Source organism: Scatophagus argus, chromosome 8 (genome assembly GCF_020382885.2).
Source record: "Scatophagus argus isolate fScaArg1 chromosome 8, fScaArg1.pri, whole genome shotgun sequence".
Classification (NCBI taxonomy): domain Eukaryota; kingdom Metazoa; phylum Chordata; class Actinopteri; family Scatophagidae; genus Scatophagus; species Scatophagus argus.
This window is the reverse complement of record NC_058500.1, coordinates 15,817,855-15,837,789: the sequence shown is the minus strand read 5'-3', so window position 1 is coordinate 15,837,789 and position 19,935 is coordinate 15,817,855. Positions and strand designations below refer to the sequence as shown.

The window sequence follows — 19,935 nt, the reverse complement described above, 5'->3', positions numbered from 1 at the left end:
ATATACATATAAATAAATACAACCCTGCAGATTTCTAGTATTATTTTTTATTTTTACATTTTCGTGCTGTCATTTTTATGTGTTTTTCATGTCTTTTAGCTTGTACATATGTCCTGCTGAGGTGAGTATAGGCTACTGCTGTCTATAACAACTTGTCTCTGGATAATAAAGACATCCTTGTTCCTTGATTTTTTATTTATTTATTTATTTTTTTCAGTTTTTATGTTACAATTGGAAAATACAGTATTTTTTTATTGTGCTCATGTCTGTATCTTTTTAAATATACAATTTACTAGAATGTTGAAAGATACTGTAATTGTACTAGTAATTTTAAAAGTCCTGTTGGATTCAGAAGAGTGTTTGTGTGAAACATGTTGGGTTGACCATGGCATGTCAAAGGGTTTGTTAGGGGTACGTTTGAGACCAAACAGCTGGTTTGGTTACATTTATCCAGCAGCCACTTCATTAATTTTAATTTTCTGGAAGTTTCTCTTCTTTTGCTGCCAGCACTTCGCACAACACACAGGAGCTATTCTTATTAACAGTATTTCGTAGTCTGATTGTTGTGTATTAAGTTAGAAATTTATGTCATTGTGATAAAATTTCAGTGTCCTCTGTGACAAATACCAAAACCTGCATGGTGTGAAACACTGGAATGGCTTCAAAACCAGTAACTTGTTCTGTTAACCATAACAGTTATTCATTGAAAAGTATATTTTTCTGTTTGGTTATTCACTTTATCATTGTGACTAACTAAGCTGAACTGCTGAACTAAGCCTTAATTCTGTTGAGAGAAATCTGTCATTTGCCTTTTAGCCAAGCGAGGTAGTGCATGAGAAGAGAAACAGAAGTGAGAAAAACTACACTGGAATGTCTGTACTGTGTCAACAAGTGGTTGACACTTGAGTACAGTGTTTCTGTAACTGGAATGTTCCAATGTGCAGTTATAACTTGGTTTACATTGAATTAATGTTGAAGTTGTATGTTGTTCAGACATAAAAACATTCACCCTTTGCCTGAATTTTTTTTACCAAGTTTTAGCTTTTACATCCAGACATCTTTTGATCTTCAGATAACCAAACTGATGCTCACTGCTACTTCCTGAATAACCACCTGTGTTCTAGTGCATTTCAAGCGTGTTACTTTATGCCACCACTTTTGTCAATTTGTTACATCTCATCTGTAGCCCATACCATGTCAGCTTTATTTTGTTAACAGCCTGAATGAATAACTCAAAACATTTGAATCTAATAATAATAATAATAATTTAACTTAGTTGCCTTAATTTCAGAGTTTGAGGCAATTTGAGTGTCATCAGAATCAGAATGTAACAAACAGGATGTTTTTATCAAGAAATTGATACTTCTTCTTCTAGTCTTGCAGCAACTTTCAGGCTTGATAATAACTTTTTTTTAGGAAGCAGATGAAACAAATGGCCCCAATTTTTAAGAGTTTATATGTGAATAGACTTAATGATTTTACTGTAGGACGTCATTTAGCCTGCTGTTACTCATTATTACGTCTTAAGTTGTTAACAGATCAAGACTGAGGGGTTTTTCTTTTTTTTTTCAGTTAACACACAGTAGTTTATAAAGCACACTGAAGGTTATTACAGCAGATTTTCACTAATGTGTGTTCTGAAAAGCTTTTCGACAGTCAAGTAGACTTTAAAATCAATATTCACCCCTCTGCTGGGGGCTTGAGTTTACTGATTGATCCTCACTTCTATTCTCTGCCTACTGTCTCATTTAAATTTGAATCATAAGGAAAAGGGAGTTGTACTGAACCTCCTAATGTGCCAAATACAACCACCCTCCCCTTAACACAACTGCCCCCACCTACGGCATCTGGCTCATGAATTATACCCGTGTAAATCACCAGTCACTGTATGCTAACCATGTTATTATGTGAGAGTGGAGTTGTAGGAAACATTCAGACGTAGAGACCCATGCACTGATATGCTGATGTAGTCAGCAGCATTCATGTCACTGAGTGTTTATATGTGTGTGTGTGAGAGAGAGAGAGAAGTGTGTGTGTGTGTGTGTGTGTGGGGGGGGGGGGGGGGTAAGTGATCTCACAGTGATCTCACTGTGTTTCCTGTTTCATGTACCAGTTCTCTGAAGATTCCAAAGAACTGACAACTCTGACCCACAAACACACACAAACAGGCTTCATATAGTGCTTTTATTTGACTCAGTATTAAAAGGAAATCTACACTTGACTTCAAATGCCTCATCCTGTTGATGAATTTAGTGGCGTCGCCTGGTGATACACTATCGACTTTATTTTTTTCCAGTGAGTGAAATTAACACTTAGCTGAAGATTGTTGTTTAACAGCTCACAGCTGACTTCTCCATCATGGACTTTGTATTGGTAAGTTTCATTTCAGATGTTTCATTTGGATCATTTTCATAGCTGTTTCAGGGATGCTTTCAGTTTGTTTGTGTGTGTGGATTCTATGTAATTATCACTCATTGTGACTGGAAATGTTGTCACAATTGAAAGTGACCAAACAAACACACAGCATGTCTACATGTTTGCATGAGTACTGTGAGACAGATATACACTCTACAGTGTGTATAGTTTTACTTTTGTGGTTTCAGTTTTTCATAGTTGAAGGTGAGCCTTATGTACTGCTTCTTATCTTCCGCTAGTAAATTTGTTTGTACTTAATATTATTGTTTCACTTACCTGTTCTTTTGCTACTTAATAGTTTGTAAAATATTGAAAAATGGCTTAAGACCGAAAAATCAATTCACCTTTAAGGGACTGAAACCATCAAATGTGTCGAAAGCCATTATTGCAAATTAGTTTTCTATATTTGGATTAAGCGGTTAATCAGCCAACCATTTCAGCTCTGAGATGTACATATTTAGATGTCTCTGTGACACAGTTAATTGCATTTCGTTTTGCTATGAATTGAAGATAGTTCCGGATAAAGCCACGCAAAAATGACTGATCATTGAGCGCATTTTCTTTTGTTGGTTGGCATATTTAACTTTGTAAAAATAATGTCATTTTTCAAGGTGTTTCATAAAAAACACATTTGTTCATTTGTTCATTTGGTGTTATCTGGCCAAAATTTAGTGGTAAAGGAATTCAATCCCCAATGGTTACAATCCTGCAACCTTGCTACACTCTGTGTTTGACACCTTTGTGAAGCTCCTCTTTATATCAACAAGTAGTTTTGTCTCATTCTAACAACCTACAAGTTAGGAGTTTTCGATTCATTTTAATTTATTTATATAGCGCCAAATCACAACAAAAGTTTTCTCATGACACATTAGGGCAGGTAGAGACAAAACTCTTTTATTTAGTTTTTAGTACAGGGGGACCCAACAAAACTCCCATGAGCAAGCACTTGGTGACAGTGGTGAAGAAAAACATCCTTTTAGAAGACAGAAACCTTGGAGCAGACCCCGGCTCTATGTGGGCGGCCATCTGCCTTGACCAGTTGGATTGTGAAAGAGAGGACTCACAGACAGAGATACGTTGCTACAACAATGATAACAGTATTGTAATACTAGTAACAATTATGTAGGAATATAACAAGTGGTAATAATAGCAGTCAGTGTCAGCAGGAGCATAACAGGAGGTCCAAACACAATCCACAGCAACTGCGAGATGAGAAAGCCAAAGACTCCGGGGAAGAAGTCAAGTTACTGACATGAATTAATGGGACATAAGTGTGTACAGAAGGAGAGTTAGAGGAGGAGAGAGAAGCTTGGTGCATCATGGGAGCAGTCTAAGCCTATAGCATCATAACTAGGATCAAGCCTAGGCCTGTGTGCTATATCAAAGCCTTTAAGCTTTATCACAAAGGAAAGTTTTAAATCTACTCTTGATCGTAGAGAGGGTGTCTGCCTACCGACTGAAACTGGAAGATGATTCCATATGAAGGGAGCTTGATAACTAAAGGCTCTGGTTCCAGTTTTACTTTGGTGACTCTAGGAACCACAAGTAAGCCTGCATCCAGGTGACGAAGATGGCACCTGACCATGTAGGGCTTTGTATGTGAGGAGAAGAATTTTAAACTCTATTCTGAATTTTACAGGCTACCAGTGCAGAGAAGCCAATGCAGGAGAAACATGATCTGTAATATGAGTTTTTGTCAGTACATGTAAAGCAGCATTCTGGATTAGTTGAAGAGTCTTTAGGGACTTTTTGGGGCAAAAGATGCCCGTGCAATGACTTAATTAGTTGAACTGAACCATACGGGCTTCTTCCTCTTTGCGCAACACCTCACAATGCCAAACCTCATCTTTTGTTTCAGGTTTTCTCACTGATGCTTAGCTTCCTTTGCACTGGACAGATTTACACTGAGGCAACCAATAATGATTGTATGCGAATGTGTGAACCTGGTAAGTTATAACAAGAAGCTGTATACATTGTAGCTGTGTTGTGTGGTCAATGTGAGATTATAACATCTAATTTCCTTACTTCTTTTCTCCACTGTCTCCCAGGATATCATAAAGTTGGTAATTGTGAAGATCCAACAATGTATAGATGTGGAAAATGTGCTAATAACACATTCACAGAAATACGAAACATTATACCTACATGCAACAGGTGTGACATATGTAGTCGTAAGTATCTAGTTCGAGCACCATTAATTTGGTTGGGTGGTAGAACCGTATGCTGTCATCTGGTGGGATATTATGTAAACTTCTAAATTTGGCCAAAACAGTGGATTGACATTTTCCAGTTACTTGAAGAGTATGGGACTCTGTTGCAGTTAATACTAACTTCTCTTAATTCTGTCGTGCTATTCTGATGGGGGTTGGCATACATGTAGAAATTAGCCATGTGCTAACTGATATAGTGTGAAAGTTGATGAAAACAGTCCTTGAATCATTTCATTTTTAGTCAATTTGTTGTTTAATTTCCCAAGTTTTATTGTACAGTATGAAATCGTGTGGCCACCTTGTCAGTACTGTGAGTTAATGCCGTGGATTGAGAGTGAAAACACTGTGTTTTTATTCCTTCCCCCAGATTATGAGGTGGAAATAGAGCACTGCTCCTTTAATAGGAATGTGGTATGTGACTGTAAAGATAAATACTACAATGTAAACTTAGATCCCAACAAAAGGGATTGCCAGCCATGCCCCTGTGAAGACTGTAAGGGTAAGTGAATATGAAAGGAGTTAAAGCCCTTGGCTGGTGTTTGCGACTGCCTTATTCAATATAACGTCTTCAAAAAGAAGCATAAAGATTTTGGAATTCTTACTGTCACCCTCATGTTTTCTTTCAGGGGATGGCAACAAAATGGACAAGTAAGTAAGGTCAAGTAAAGTATGTTGTTTGCCATTAATCCTTTTCTGTCTGATATATCATCACCCACTGTACTGTATTACAAGACATTTGAAGATATATTCATAGACTAAACAAGATGAAAAAAAAAAACATCTCTTGTGATCTTCTAACTGTCTAAAAGGGATGTTTGATCTAAAATGTATCCCCACGGTCAAATCAAACACGTCAGGATTTAGATCAGCAGGTAAGTTGTCTTCTCGTCAGAGAGGTGGAAAATTCTACTGCAAATTTCCATTTTCCCTCTCATCTGTTTTAGACACACAGTACCTGTGGTTTTATTGAGGCTTTCCAGGATGTGTGCTGAACAGTTGCTGTGGTAGTTTTGTCAAGACTGTTAGCCTTACTGATACATTGTTAATGAACACACAATATTGTGTTTTGCCTTTCAAAAAATCTGACATTAAGGAGGTATCAGCCTGGAAACTATGGCCAGGTACCCATATGAGCATTGAAACAGTTTGCTGTAATCAAAGGACACTTCCCAATGGTCCTTTTATGTAAGCAATGGGGAGACAAAATTCACAGTTTTCTTTCAAAAATGTATAGTAACGTTTAAGCAAATGTGGCTTCATTTGTCAGAGTTAGGCAAATAAATCACCCAGTATTTTCAGTACAAAGTTCTCTCTTTTTGTAACATCCTTCCACTACAATTTTGCAGTCCCTTTCCAGACAAACACAAAGAGAGAAGAGTGACATTTTAATGGCCAGTATGAACCAGAGGAGGCACTACAGCAAGCAAAAACTGTTTCAACATTCATAACGTGACCCTGACTATCATTCTGAGACTTGAGAAACTGTGAACCTGCCCTTAATGTATGGGTAGATATGTTGTCAGACTCCACTGTTGTCAATATTAATCTCTCCCTTTTCTTAGGTGTTTGGAAAATCCAGAATGCAGGAGGAAATGTACATCAACTACAGTCCCACCTAATGTAACTCCATCTGCAACTACAACTATATTTATGACTGCATCTGAAACAGCTACAGCTAAAAGAACCACATCTTCAAGCAGCACATTAAATCCAGGTGGAAATAACTGTAAGTCTTAAATTACTCAATATAGACAGTAGTATAGGGACCATTAAATCAACAGGGACTTAAATGACATTGTGTGCTATATACACAGACAGCTTTGCACCTATAACAGCTTCTACCATTCTGGGAAAGCTTTCCTCAAGATTTTGGAGTGTTTCTAAGTATTCTGTGGCAGTTTTTCCTCATTCATGCAGTAGAGCATTTGTGAGGTCAGGCACTGATGTTGGACCAAAAGTTCTGGCTCACAATCTCTGTTCCAGTTCATCCCAAAGGTGTTCGGTGAGATTGAGGTCAGGGTTCTGTGCGGGCCAGTCAAGTTTTTCCTCACCTAACACATCCAACCATGCCTTCATGGCCTTTGCTTTGTGCACTGGGGCACAGTCATGCTGGAATAGAAAAGGGCCTTCCCCAGACCATTGCCACAAAGTTGAAAGCACAGCATTGACCAGAATGTCTTGATATACTGAAGCATTAAGATTTCCCTTCACTGGAAGTAAAAGGAACAGCCCAACCCCTGACAAACAGCCCCATCCCAATACTTTTGTCCATATAGTATGTGTATTATAAATATGTACTTTAACAAGTGAAAATAATCACTGGTCTCTGATTTTGTAGTTTTAGGACTTGTGTGCCATATAGACTTACATTAGATGTGGGTATTTTATTGATTGTAACAGTCTAGTTGTTCGCTCTTGTGCAGCACCCTTTGTGTTTGGTTCTGAATTATTCAAGTCAAGATAGGAGGATTATTCATATTTTTATCATCATCATCATTGTCACTGTTTTCAGACAGTTAAAAATGATGAGTGGTGGAATGATGTCAGTCTTGCTTTGTGTCCACAGTCAACCCACAGTACTGGGTGTTTCTCATGGGGTTTGTGATGTTATTCCTGGTATTCTTTTGGCTCATGCTGCTCTTCACCAGGAGTCCAATCAGGAACTGTGACAGTCCCTGCTGGAGAGCAAAAAAAGACCTGGAGCTGCCAGCTGAGAATTCCAAATTCAACGGTAACCAGTGGTGGAAACACTGTTCTTAAATACAGTTTTTCTGATACTTGCACTTAACTTGGGTGCTGTAATAGTGCATTTATAATAATTTAACATTTAACAGTAGTAAACTCTCATATATGTTTCCTTACACCTTTAACGTATGTGAATAATATTTACGTTTAAGAAACATTTAGTGCCACAGAAAGGATTTTCATTTTTAAACATGCTTCCTCTGCTGAACACTAAGCTTACTGATAGTATCTTCTTTTCTTCTAACAGAACAATACCATCATCAAGACAGCAGTGTGTCCACGCTGGTTTGTGCTCAGTGTCATGCATTTTGTACGCAGTTGAGATAGAGCTCTAGACTGTAGTAGTGCTGTAGGTGGACAATCAGATAGTCTTGTGAGAGAAAAAAAATCAAACAAACAAACACGTAAAGGCCAGTAAGTGCAAATGTTTATGTAAGTTTAGCAATTTATAGTTAAATTGCACTGAAGTACTAAATTATAAAGGTGATTTACTGGTGTTTTAGGAAGGCTGAAGAATTTCACCTATCACTCTCTAACACTAACACGTTGCTCGTGACAAAGATTTTTACCTTCCCTTTCTTGTTTGTCCTTTTAAAGACATTTAAGATATCTGAGGAAACTCCCATGATGACTCTCAGTCAGAGTCCAGCCACAACAGAACTTCCTGCCCACATTACTCCTATACTGCCAGATGCTGAACACAAAGGTAAGACTGAGTAATTGTTGCCCAGCTATGATACACAGCCTGTGTTCAGTACATCACTGATCCTCTCCAACAGTGGATAGAATCTGGGAAGTGGGTAGCAAAAAAAACATTATATTACTAATATGCTGTCCAAAACATTACAGCACTATGCAAATTAAACAAGTGCTTGTATGGTTGTCAGAGGTATGTACTCCACATGCAAAATGTGTAATTTGTATTAATATCTTTTCATCATCTTCTTCATCAGAAGCTTGCATTGCATTGTAACATTAACATGCTTGGAGGGCTAACAGTGATTTGCATGTATCTAGTATCAAAGCTACTAACAATCAATATATAATGTAAAATGTGACAGTGCTTTGATCTACACCTCATTCTTTAGAAAGGGAAGTCTGATGCCATTTCATTATAAGTATCACTACTACCGCTGTTACCACAACTTGTGCTACTGCTGCTACCACTACTACTGCAAATAACAATATCAAGTCATCGGATAAAAATAGAAAAAGGAAGACACGTATCAGAGTCACCTCAAAGGTATTTTCATCCATTCTGAATCAAGCTGGAATGAAATCATCACCCTCTAAGCGTTTTGGTACCGTGGTGAGATGTGAAGCCAGACGCATATTATCAAAGAGACAGTTGTGGAGAAACTACTCTCTCTGTTGTAGAGAAACTACTTTCTCTGCAACTGCAAAAACATTTGTGAAACTGGTCTAAAGTGGAGTTGAGTCAAGACTTCTTCGCAAGTGTTCATTGAAATGCGTTTTATGAAACAGTGTGTTTGTCAGTGTGATTAGCCATGTTTTACAGTAAATAAACATAGAATCGAGTAAAATGCATTTATGATCAATAATGTACTCTGTTGAATGTAGGCGTTATATGAGGCATGAGTCATTACACACCCCAGAGTTAACTCCTTTATGTTGGCAATTTAGATATTGAAAAATCAATCGAGAGGTTTTAGTTCAATAAAACTGTAACTTTACATTAAATGATGAATATAAATAAAGTTAATATTATTATTATATTATTATGTTATTATTATTCTGCCACTTGGGCGAAATGTCTTGTGAAGAACACTTGAAAAAAAAATTGAAGTGATGCTTTCTTCCATCTGATTAATGTTGCGGTGTACTATCTTCAGCTGCAGTGTTTTCACACTCAGAACAGGAGCCTTTTCATCTCTGCTTGTTCAGCATACTATTTATCACTGATCAGCTACGTGGAGGTGGAAACTGGGAAACAGGACGCCCTCACTTTTTCACATCAGTCTGCTGTTCAACATTAGGGGAAATGGCAAATCAGATACTGAGTTCAAGTCATTCAACTGTGAATGATTTGCATCCCTGTACATCGTGTTTGAAGTCCTTTGAAATTGTCAACATAACACGTTCAGAGGTTACTTATAGAATATGGAGTGTGAAAGGTTAAGCAAGCTACATGGATTTTCCACAGGTTCTGTTTTGTAAAAATTTATTTGTTTCCTACGTTTCAAACCACTTGTTGTAGATCAGAGTTTCACTCTTGATAGTTTCACTTGTCATTCACTAATTGCCCTATGTTACTAGGCAAACAACAATTCATTTATTTCTTTGAAAAATAAAATGTTTTTGGGACACTGCACTTCCAGTTACCAGTGATGTCATATTGTTGCCTCTGGCATTTGGCTGAGTTAAAAATCCCCTTGTGGTCGTAGTGTTGACAGTATTGTGGTTCTCTGTTCCTATCCAGAAGGTAAAAAAAAAGAAAAAAAAGATAGTTGTTTGCTTTGTTTTTATTGTATTTTCTATGTTGGGGCACTTTATTAGGTGGACACATTATGACAAACTTGAAAATATATTGACAAATCCACCTAATATATGTTGTTGACTGTCCTGTGCACTTTGTTGTTCTTTATCATTGAGTGGCTGTGTGGCTGCCACATGTTATAGACTACGTTTTATGTCTTTTTTTCCTTTGGTATGCAGAATGAGAAAGACATCTTGATTATAATCTCGTGTATGTGTCAGCTTTTTGTTGGGTGTTTGATACAGACAGAGAAATGTGCTGCATCAGACCTTGGCCACGCATACAACAGATGTTTGTTATTGTCTTTTCATTAAATTTGTTGGCAATGAGAAGAACAGAAAATGTCACCAAAGTTATCTCTTAAGAGCACCTGAACTTTCATAGTGAATGTAGTCAGTGCATCTCCTGACCTGGTCTGCTCAAGGGCATCTGCATGGTTTCTGTATCTTGTTGACCTTTAGCTTAGCTTTTACACATCCATTGTCCTCTGATTGTCTCTGAATCTCTCCTTCCAGCTGCCATACAAGATGAGCAAACAGAGCACTGGCCAGCCGTCGTCCTCTACGCAATCATCAAGGAGGTGCCCTTGCGTAGGTGGAAGGAGTTCTTGCGTCTGCTCTCAGTGGGTGATCAACAGCTGGAGCGGGTGGAGCTAGAGGCCGGTTTGGGTCTGGGTTCCATAGAGAAGCAGTACCAGATGCTCAGGCTGTGGAGCCAGCGCGCCTCTGCGAGCCTGAATGAAGTCTTCTCGGCCTTGCACTACATGGATTTATCTGGCTGTGCTCAGCTGCTGCAGGAAAGCCTAGAGAAGCTGCAGTGCAGACCTGAACAGAAATAAGGTTTCACAGACCAGGGTTTCAGTAGAGCAATGCAGGACACCTGAGGCTCCACCTGGGGTTTCAAGTGCCACACTGTCATGCAGCGAGAGACACCAGTACTTCAGCCTTGGATTCATAAGACTAGATGCTCCTTTTTTGGGATCTTGTATCAGTTCCTGGAAAGGTCATTACTAACTGTAGTGACTACAAGTTGCAACCACACATTGCAATGATGTCACAAATGAATTACTGAGTAATGTAAATGTATACTACAGCCTAGCTATGAGTTACATGGCGCTATAGAACACTGTAGAGACCCTGATACGCCCAACTTTAATTGGAGCATTTTCTCTTTTCCTACTTGTTTTAATAGTTACAAATGATCAGATACACTCAAGACAAATGTGTAATATTAGTTTTTATTAAGTTGAGCTTTGTTTTACCTACCTTTCTCAATGGCAAGTGAAAACATCAACAGCTTCTTTTAAGAATGATGTCATGACCTGTTAAATGCATAGGTATAACTCTAGTTATCTATTTGGAGAAAATTCGTTAAGAGAAGAATTGAGGGAAATCCCCCGCTGTCGGAATGCCATTTAGCACACTACAGCTTCTCGTGTGGAGTACCTTAAAGGCCAACAATGGAGGGCTGTGGTTTTACAGCAGAGTGTTGACATCTAAATGTCAGTAACCCTATGTGTATGTGAGTGAAGAATACACAGGAAGTGGTGAAAAGGAAGAAAAACTTCCTTGTTTGATTTATAAAGAAATCAGCAGTCAGCTTGTGTTTTTTAAGCATTTAAGTAGTCCCCTATTTAAAGTTCCTTCTTCCAGTATGAGTACATAAACTCTGTGAACATTTCAGTGCTTGATGTATGTTGTTTGAGCAGCACTGTTACAGATCATTTCACTATATCTAACATCTCTTTCATCATGTTGCATGTGAAATTCTTGTACATCAGTTCAGCCACTTGCTGTGCATCCTTGCAAGTAATGAAAACTGAAATCCCCATAGGACGTCAGATTTTCAGTTTCATGCCAATAAATGGTGTCAGTGTGCAGTAGAGGCTGGGTTTTTCCTCACCACACATATTCCATCCAAAATGATGGTTTTCTCTTGTGAGATTGAGGTATCTCACTTTAGGAGTTTTCATGTGTCAGTTCAGTTGCTGACAGTAAAGGAGGTGGACTTTCCAATTAATGTTTATTACTGAATGGTTTACTCAAATGTATATCTGAATTTTTTTTGTCTTGGGCTGTGACACATATTTATGTATATGTTTTATAATTATTATTTTTCATTTGCTGAAACTACCCATACCCATCTATATAATGAGTGGATTATGATATAGAAACAGTTTTGGTGAGGGATTTTATCATCACCAAAGTCACCTGCTGCACAAATGTATGGTAATATGGTACTGTTAGAGCCTTGAGAATTTCTTGACTGCAGGACTAATAAAGACCTATCTTATCTTCCAGTAGTGTCGTTCTAATCTACAGTATTGTATATAATGAATAAAATACTTGGCCACAAGGTGGGAGTATTGGCTGAGTGTTTAAACAGCAGCTGCTGCGCGGTTTGAAGCACAGGACCCCATACAAAGAAGTGCTCGAGTGTGTTTCATTCTTGAGGTGGATTAGTCTCATGAATTGCAAATTCTGCTTCATCACAAAGAACAGCTGTCCCGCATTGTCCATGTGCTCTGAATAGAAAAAAGCGTAGATCCTACACACAGGGAGATTTGTTATATTCATAACATGTTTACAGACATACAAACAACAAAATTCACCTGATTCTTTATTTATTTATTTTTTTGCTCAGTGCAAACACATGCTCGTGTGCTGCAGTAACATTTACAGCAGTGTGTAATTGCGGCATTTTGGTAGATTTTTCCATCGGTTCACATTTTCACCTGCTTCCATGCTGACGTTTGATAAAAGGCGTGCAATACAAAAACTAAAATTATGACCTCTAAACTATTAAACTCTTTGTAAAGGTGTCTGTAGTGAGAACAATGAACGCATTTCTATTTAAATGACCTATTTTCATGTTCACAACTTTTTTTCTCTCGCCTTCAGGATTCCAAGAGGCAACATCCGTGTGGTTTCTTGTGAGGTAACGTAAAGGAAGAGATTTAATCGTCGATTTTTTGTAGACTAAGCGAGAATTTCAAACTGTGAAACAATGTTGCAGTGGTGTTGTGGTCTCCCTCTGAGGACGAGCGTTAGTGGTTTCCACTGGCAACCGGACCCGTGCTCACGAGAACAGCAACTCGCGCATCATGAACATCCAGATAACAGAAGCAACAGAGATGGGAGATCACCGTGCAAAACTAGTTTTGCTTAGTTTGTTCTTATCTTGATGGGTTTTTTTCCGAGTATTTCCTCCTGTTACATACTTAGGTAGAACTTCGTTTTGTTGTACGAGCGGATACGCCGTGTTGCCCCGGAAACCTTGAGCCGAGAGCATTGAATTACAAAAATGGGGCCCAGGTTTTCTGTTCTCTGAACCTTCAGTTACAGAAAATGACCTGACAGCGACCGTGTCGGTGAGTTGTTTCCTTACAATAAAGTAATAAGAATAATAGAAAAAAAAAACTTAATTCGTTTTTGCTCACGTTTTGGTGCTATTTGGCAACAAAAGCCAAAGGGGCAGGTAGGTGAACCATGGGCCACAGAAAGCTAGTTCTCTCCACAATGTTTAACATATATGTAAAAAGATTAGCTAAACACACTTCCAGTGTTTATGAAGATTACTTTCTTATTTTGCACTCCTCCTTCAAAGCAGATTTTAAGATTTTCAAACATGCTGGACTGGAGGTATGGCACCAGTGCCACAATGGGGCAAATAGCAACAGTAAAAATAATATTGAACCAGATTATAACATAACTGATTTTTGTTTAGCTGTTTCAGTTTTATGGATCCCGGTCCTGCATGCTTACTCACTGCCATGGCTTACTGGGACCCTTAAATAAGACTGATACTGATAAGTAAAAATGCCTGTTGTGTGACATGATTTATTTCAATATGCAGTGCTGATAATTCTGTTGTATAACTTGCAGAATTTGAAAGTTTAAAATTAAATTATCCAGTTTTCCTTTTTTTTTTAACCCTCAGGTGACATCACTGTGGGCAGGTGAAGAGAGAAAAACACAAAGAGAGGGCCTGTGGATGATCATGACTGCTGTGGTTCGACCTGGCGTAAATGTTTCAGAGCTCTGTGAGGAAGGAGACAAGTTCCTTGAGGCCGGTGAGCTCGGAAGGGCTACATCTCTTTACATGTCTGCCTTTAGGACTCATGCCGCCTCAACTGTGTCCCACATGAGGAACTTAAAGTCCGATCTTGGTGGGGTGGTCGCCACTCTAGAAGGTTGGCTTGACAGTAACGAGGAGAATCAGCCTACTGAGAGTCTTAATAAAGGTCTTGCAGCAGTGTTCCTGTCCACGCTATGTCCTAACAATCTGTCAGCCACCATTTTCAAAATGGAGTCTCTCCTTCAGAGTGGCGGACATGGCTGCGAGGAGATTTTTGCTCGCTGCACTGCTCTGCTTGATGGGAAGCGAAACCCTCATCCACAAGGTACAACTGCCATGATTTTGGAATTAACTCGTGCCCTGGCCTGCTTGTTCTCAGAGCCTCATAGTATCAAAGGGCTCAAGCTTTACCTCAAGGCTTACCAGAGTAACAAATGTGAAACTGTCACCCTGGTTAAAAACAGACAAGCTCAGCACCTACCAAAAATAGTGAGGTCCTTTACAGACCAAATACTGAACAAGTACCCTTCGCTGATGCTTGACAGCAACTCTGCAGTTACAGCAAAGGAAAATGATGAGCTAGATAAAGAAGCTTCTTCTACAGTTATTGAGTTTTTGATGGCTATAGCACCCAGTAATAGGGAAGTTCACGAGCTTCAAGCCACATATTTATTTTTGACAGGCAGATTTGGGGACAGCGCAGAGGTGTACTCTGCTCTCTTGCATCACGGTCAATGTCAGAAAACGATTAGTGCAGACAAGTCATTCCAAGACACTCCTGAGAAGAGGGCTGCACTCCTAACCGGTCGAGCTGCTGCGTGTTTGTCAGCAGGTGGGCGAACTGCAGAGGCGTGCAGGGATCTGGGTGAGGCATTTGAGATCCATCCTGCCACTGCTCGACTTTATTTCCAGAAGCTATTCACAGATCAAGGTACAGGGATGGCTGCTCGCACCCATCTTCGGCAGCAGGCAGAGAGAGGCTTGTCTGGTTATAGAGAAAGGGTCCTCACCCGTTCAGACCTGCGGTCCACTGAAGGAGTTGAACTCCTGGACCCTGTGATCACTCAGTTACGGACTCTGTGCCGTTTAGAGCCTGATGGGGGAGGCAGAGAGTTGCGGGTACGACTCGCTGACTGTCTTCTCCTCAGAGGGGAACACAAAGAGGCTCTCTCTATCTGTAGCCAGCTGGCTGCCGCGCAAGGTCAGCAGAGCTACCAAAACACAGTGCAGGTTCTTCGTGGATATGCACGACTTCTCTCTGATGACCACAAGGGGGCATTGGAAGACTTCCAGGCTGTAATTGAACACAACGCCCCCCACCCATCCAGCTGTGTGCGGGCACTATGTGGTAGGGGCCTCCTGCGCATGATGGGTGGATTAAACTACCTCACAGCTCTAGACTATGTGACAGCCAGCAGGCTGCAGCCTCAGGAAACAGCACTGACTGTTCGCTGCTTGGTGCCATGGAACTACCGGGGGCTGCTGTTCACTGTTTTACTGGAGCAGGGACGAGTCATGCTGGAGGGGACTGGAGAACACGAATCTAAATCCAGTTCCAGTGAAAACTCCCTTCAGCACCAGCAGGGGGATCAGCTGCAGGCCCCGTCAAAAAGAGACAACCACAGATCAGGGTATGATGTTTGTGTCAATTGGCCTTTTTGAAAGACATGTTGACATGTGACAGTATAAAAAGCACAGGTGTACTAGTGAATTCCATTTATTCCATTCCGTTCTTACTGAAACTTGAAAAAAACACTGAGCTAATGTTAACTTTAACAGTTGCACCTGTGCTTTTCCGAGAGTAAAGTGAATATATCAGCAGTGAAAAAGGCCTGTTGCATGTCACCTGTGCAAAGCACATGCAAAGTTTACTTTGCAATTTTAATTTGATTTCTGTTTTTTTTTTTTTGGGGGGGGGGGGTTAAAGTTCATCTCATTCATGTTTTCTCAAGTAAGCACATTTTCTTGGTGTTGCACTTTTTCCTGCTCTCTGCATTAGAAATCCTGCCGGTGTCCATTCCCTGGCTGTGCTGCTGATGGAGCTCCAGCCCGGTGCTGATGGGTGTCAGATCCTGGCAGCAGATGCCTTGTACCAGCTTGGCCGGGTGGAGGAGGCCTACCGGTTACTGCTATCAGTTGGGCCCAGCAGTCCTCGGGCACCAGTTCTGGCTCGCCTCGCCCTGATGCAGCTGCACAGAGGCTTTCTTTATGATACCAATCAAGTATGAAGGTTTGGGGCTGTGGGTCCAACAGGCAACAATATGTTTTTTCAAGGGATACAAAATGTGTTCCCATCTAATAAGGAAAAGTATAATTTCATTATTATTTATTGTGAAAATGGTTTCATTAGCCATAATAATTGTAATTTCTGCACATCTATCAGTTATCTGTGGGACGAAATCTTGAAAGTTCTGATCTTTTCCAAGTATTTATGTAGTCAGATTTACATTTGGATGAAAATATTTGATATATTTGATATAATCTTTGAGTTTTGGATGCAATGGTGCATTGTAACCTCTTTCAGTAACTGAAAATGGTCAGACCTTCTATTAAAAATAGACTGGGGAACTGAGTGAAAAAAACCCCCAACCCAACAAAACAATGCTCATTAGCTGTTTTTAAATCACTGTACACTGTAATCTCTCAGGGCTTGTTGCTTGAAAAGGTACTGAACTGTTAAAAAAATGTTTTTACTTTACTGAACAGCAACAATAAACTAACAACCCAGTGGTGTATTAGCTCATTGTATTACTTTGTTAATTTTACAGTGGAAGATTTCATATCTGTGCATTTTCCCTGCAGCTGCTGAAAAAGCTCATTCATTGTGGTGATACAAGCTGCTTGTGCCCCCTGTTGGCTGTGGCACAACAGAAGGACCGGGCACTGCTGCAGGCGCACTGTCATTCTGCTGCAAAACGCATCCTGGAGGGCACACGAGAGGAGAGAGCTGTCAGGGAGGCTGTGGCATATCTCTCCATCGCTATCATGGCCTCTGGTGATTAGAGTTATTGATGAGATATTGATGTTTGTTACTGGTCTGAGTCTGACTGTGTGTCTGACTTATTTAATAGGTGATCATACTTTAGATAGGGAACAGGGTTACAGGGATAAGCAGATATATAGATATATTATAGATAAGTAAAGAAAATAATAATGTTGTGAATATTGTGAAACCAATCAAATATTGTTTTTTTGTTTGTTTTTTTCAAGGTGGAGAGGGAGCAAACGCTTTGCTTGAAAGAGCAAGATGTTATGCCCTGCTGGGCCAAAGAAAGACAGCCATCTTTGATTTTAATGCCATTCTGAAGGAGCACCCAAAACATGTTCAGGCCCTCTGTGGACGAGGCTTCACGTATCTCATGCTGAACCAACAAAAGGTACTCTTGAGTTCTTTTTCTAGGATGCAGTGGTGCATGCAATGGTACCTACATGAGGTACCTGTATACTTTATACTATTTAGTGGCTGCAGCTGGCAGTGAAAAGTAACTATCTAACCAGTATAATGCTTATATTGACCAACATGGACAGGAAAATACAGAGGAAATGTTGGATTGGAAGTCAACACTCTGGACAAACAGAATCTTGATAAGATAGATGTATTTTTAAATGAAATTGGTTGGTGCAGCTGTAGGTGATATGTTCAGTTTACATTTAAAATTCAAAATGCCTTCTTCCCTTAGGAGTGCACTCATGATATCCTGGCAGCACTTCAGATAAACACTGACATAGTACTCAAAGACATCCTGTCACTCAAGGACAAGGCACGAAAGCTGGTCTGTGATTGGATGCATCAGTTCTGTCGAACCAATCTGTCAGATATCCTGATTGCTAATGCTGTCCCCTGCCACGAAGAACAACTCAGAGAGGTTTTTATAATTGTTGGAGCTCTGATGAGGACTGACTGCAGAGACCCCAGATGGCATCTCCTCTATGTGGACACACTCTTAGCTAAAGGTAACATGGGAACTTTGCCAGCTCTTGTTGCTGGAATTCTTGGTGGGATCCCTGTTGTCACTGGAACTGGAACTGGTTAGGAAATTATGGTTTAGGTTGTGTGGATTTTTTTTTTCATTTTGATAAAAAGAACCATTGAATGTTTCTCCATAGTCCTTACTCCTGCTCTTATGGTCCCTCTGATCTAGGTGATGTTAAGGCAGCAGGCGCTCATCTGTGTCAGGTGTTTGGTCAGGAGCCAAGAGATGCAGTTGCCCAGGCCAGGGTGGGTGTGGTGGAGGCCTGGCAACAGAACTACCACAGTGCAGCTCGCAGGCTCAGCAAGCTGACAGAGAAAGATTCATCCAGTCTGGGCCTCTTGCTGGCCCTGATCCCATTCATTCAGCGAAAACGCATGGCGCAGGTACTGTGCAGGAATCCAAAATTCTGTTTAGAATGAGCAAAGTTGTTTGTGTTGGCTATGGCTGAATTTTTCAAATAAATAAAAAAATATACCATATAAAATGAAAAAAATGATGCCTATTATTAATTAGAATGTGTTCAATTCTACAGCAATGACACTGCACATTGGAACAGGCCTGTAGGATTTATGTTTACCTCTGAGGAGGTCATGTTTTTGGTCGGATTGTTGGTTTGTCCGGCCATTATGGTTACTGTGTAAAGAAGAAATAAACACACCCACACCTTCTTACAACCCGAAAGGAAGATGCCACAATGCAAATTTTTGTAGGAAGTCAAACAAAGTGCACCACACCCAAACTTGCAGCTCTTTATACATCCATCACACAGTCAGAACAAAGGGGAAACTACATATTTATTGCACTGTAGAAAAAAACTCACTGCACTGCACTCACAAATCAATCAATCAGCACCACACTGACGCACTGAGCTGAGCTCCTCTGTGATTCTGTGAAGTTCCTGGTATTATCTCTCTCAAGATAATTTCTGATTTTACTTGCGTGAAATTTTGTTTTAATCTCTTCAGTCTGATATATTTACATGGTATTGTTCTTATTTACTTCATCTTTAACAAGATTCTGACTATAATATATGAAAAAATACCTAAAATAATGGCAGTGGCACCTCCATTTATTTAGGAGGTTCTCTCTGAGCATATCATAATCAGTGATTCACATTCATGGAGTGGACAGTAAAGTCAGAAAGATGGAAAAGTATGCATAATGAACGATGATGGAGAACATCATTAAACAAGTTTACAGTGCTTACTAGGAAGGGCAACAACATATTTCTTAACTCAAGCTAAATAATTTTGAATGAGTGTAAATGAGTATGAGTATGAGTATGCATTTGTAAAGTGTACATGAATTGCTCTGCATCTATACTGTAACAGGCAGCAGCACAGGAGGCCAGCAGTGTGTCTTCAGGTGGCCAGTGGGATCAGGCCGTCACACTCCTGACTGTGGCAGTAGAAGCAGTGGGCAATCACAGAGTCCAGTATCTTCGCCAGCGCGCCGCCTGTCTCGCTCAGCTGGGTTTACATGAACGGGCCATAGCTGACCTGGATAAAGTTATCCAGAGACACAGTGGATCTGACTCCAGCTGCTCAGAGGACCCCCAAATCTGGGTGGAGGACCTGTGTCGACGAGGCCGCAGCTTGGTGCTCTGTTCCAAAGAAGGAGCAGCTCTGGAGGACTTCACTCGGGCACTGGAGCTCCACAGCAACCGGGCCATCCAGTGTGTGGAGGCTGGTCTGGGGAGGCAACGTCTGGCTGAGTGCTTCCTGCGGGGGGCGCTGCAGCATTACGGGGAGCAGCAGCTCAGTAAAGCCTGGACTTTTATTGAATGTGGCCTTATTGTGGACAGTGAGAACACAGAGCTTCGCAGACTTAGGGCAAGAGTCAAACGAGAAGTAGCCAGCCCCTGCAATGTCAACTAGTACTTCTAGTCAGAATCACACAGGGAGCAGGAGCTCCAGCTGAGCTTACATAATGAAGCTGTGCCAGTGCCCGTGCCTTCAGATGTCGTACTGTGGAGTTCTTTGAGGACACAGAGCTTTGGTCTTCCAATTTAAGCAGC

The 19,935-nt window shown here is 40.3% G+C and overlaps 2 protein-coding genes across 4 annotated transcripts; both read left to right on the top strand.

Moving 5' to 3' along the window:
• The first annotated feature begins 2,097 nt into the window (after nt 1-2,097).
• si:ch211-112c15.8 (tumor necrosis factor receptor superfamily member 1A) lies at nt 2,098-12,166 on the top strand. Of its 3 annotated transcripts, none has more exons than XM_046397613.1 (10): nt 2,098-2,373; nt 4,274-4,361; nt 4,464-4,569; nt 4,993-5,124; nt 5,252-5,273; nt 6,188-6,351; nt 7,192-7,356; nt 7,618-7,655; nt 7,968-8,076; nt 10,383-12,166. In XM_046397613.1, the coding sequence occupies exons 2-10, from the start codon at nt 4,335-4,337 to the stop codon at nt 10,703-10,705; spliced, it is 1,086 nt and encodes a 361-aa protein (XP_046253569.1). In that variant the 5' UTR covers nt 2,098-2,373; nt 4,274-4,334; the 3' UTR covers nt 10,706-12,166. The 3 variants fall into 3 exon arrangements, with proteins under 3 accessions (XP_046253569.1, XP_046253568.1, XP_046253570.1); XM_046397612.1 differs by having other exon boundaries at nt 4,464-4,586; XM_046397614.1 differs by lacking the exon at nt 2,098-2,373 and having other exon boundaries at nt 3,062-4,361.
• A 435-nt stretch (nt 12,167-12,601) lies between these two features.
• Nucleotides 12,602-19,918, top strand: ttc34 (tetratricopeptide repeat domain 34). The gene is made up of 8 exons (XM_046397109.1): nt 12,602-13,237; nt 13,807-15,575; nt 15,944-16,166; nt 16,747-16,939; nt 17,155-17,321; nt 17,625-17,898; nt 18,087-18,301; nt 19,250-19,918. The coding sequence occupies exons 2-8, from the start codon at nt 13,861-13,863 to the stop codon at nt 19,793-19,795; spliced, it is 3,333 nt and encodes a 1,110-aa protein (XP_046253065.1). The 5' UTR covers nt 12,602-13,237; nt 13,807-13,860; the 3' UTR covers nt 19,796-19,918.
• The last annotated feature ends 17 nt before the right edge of the window (nt 19,919-19,935 follow it).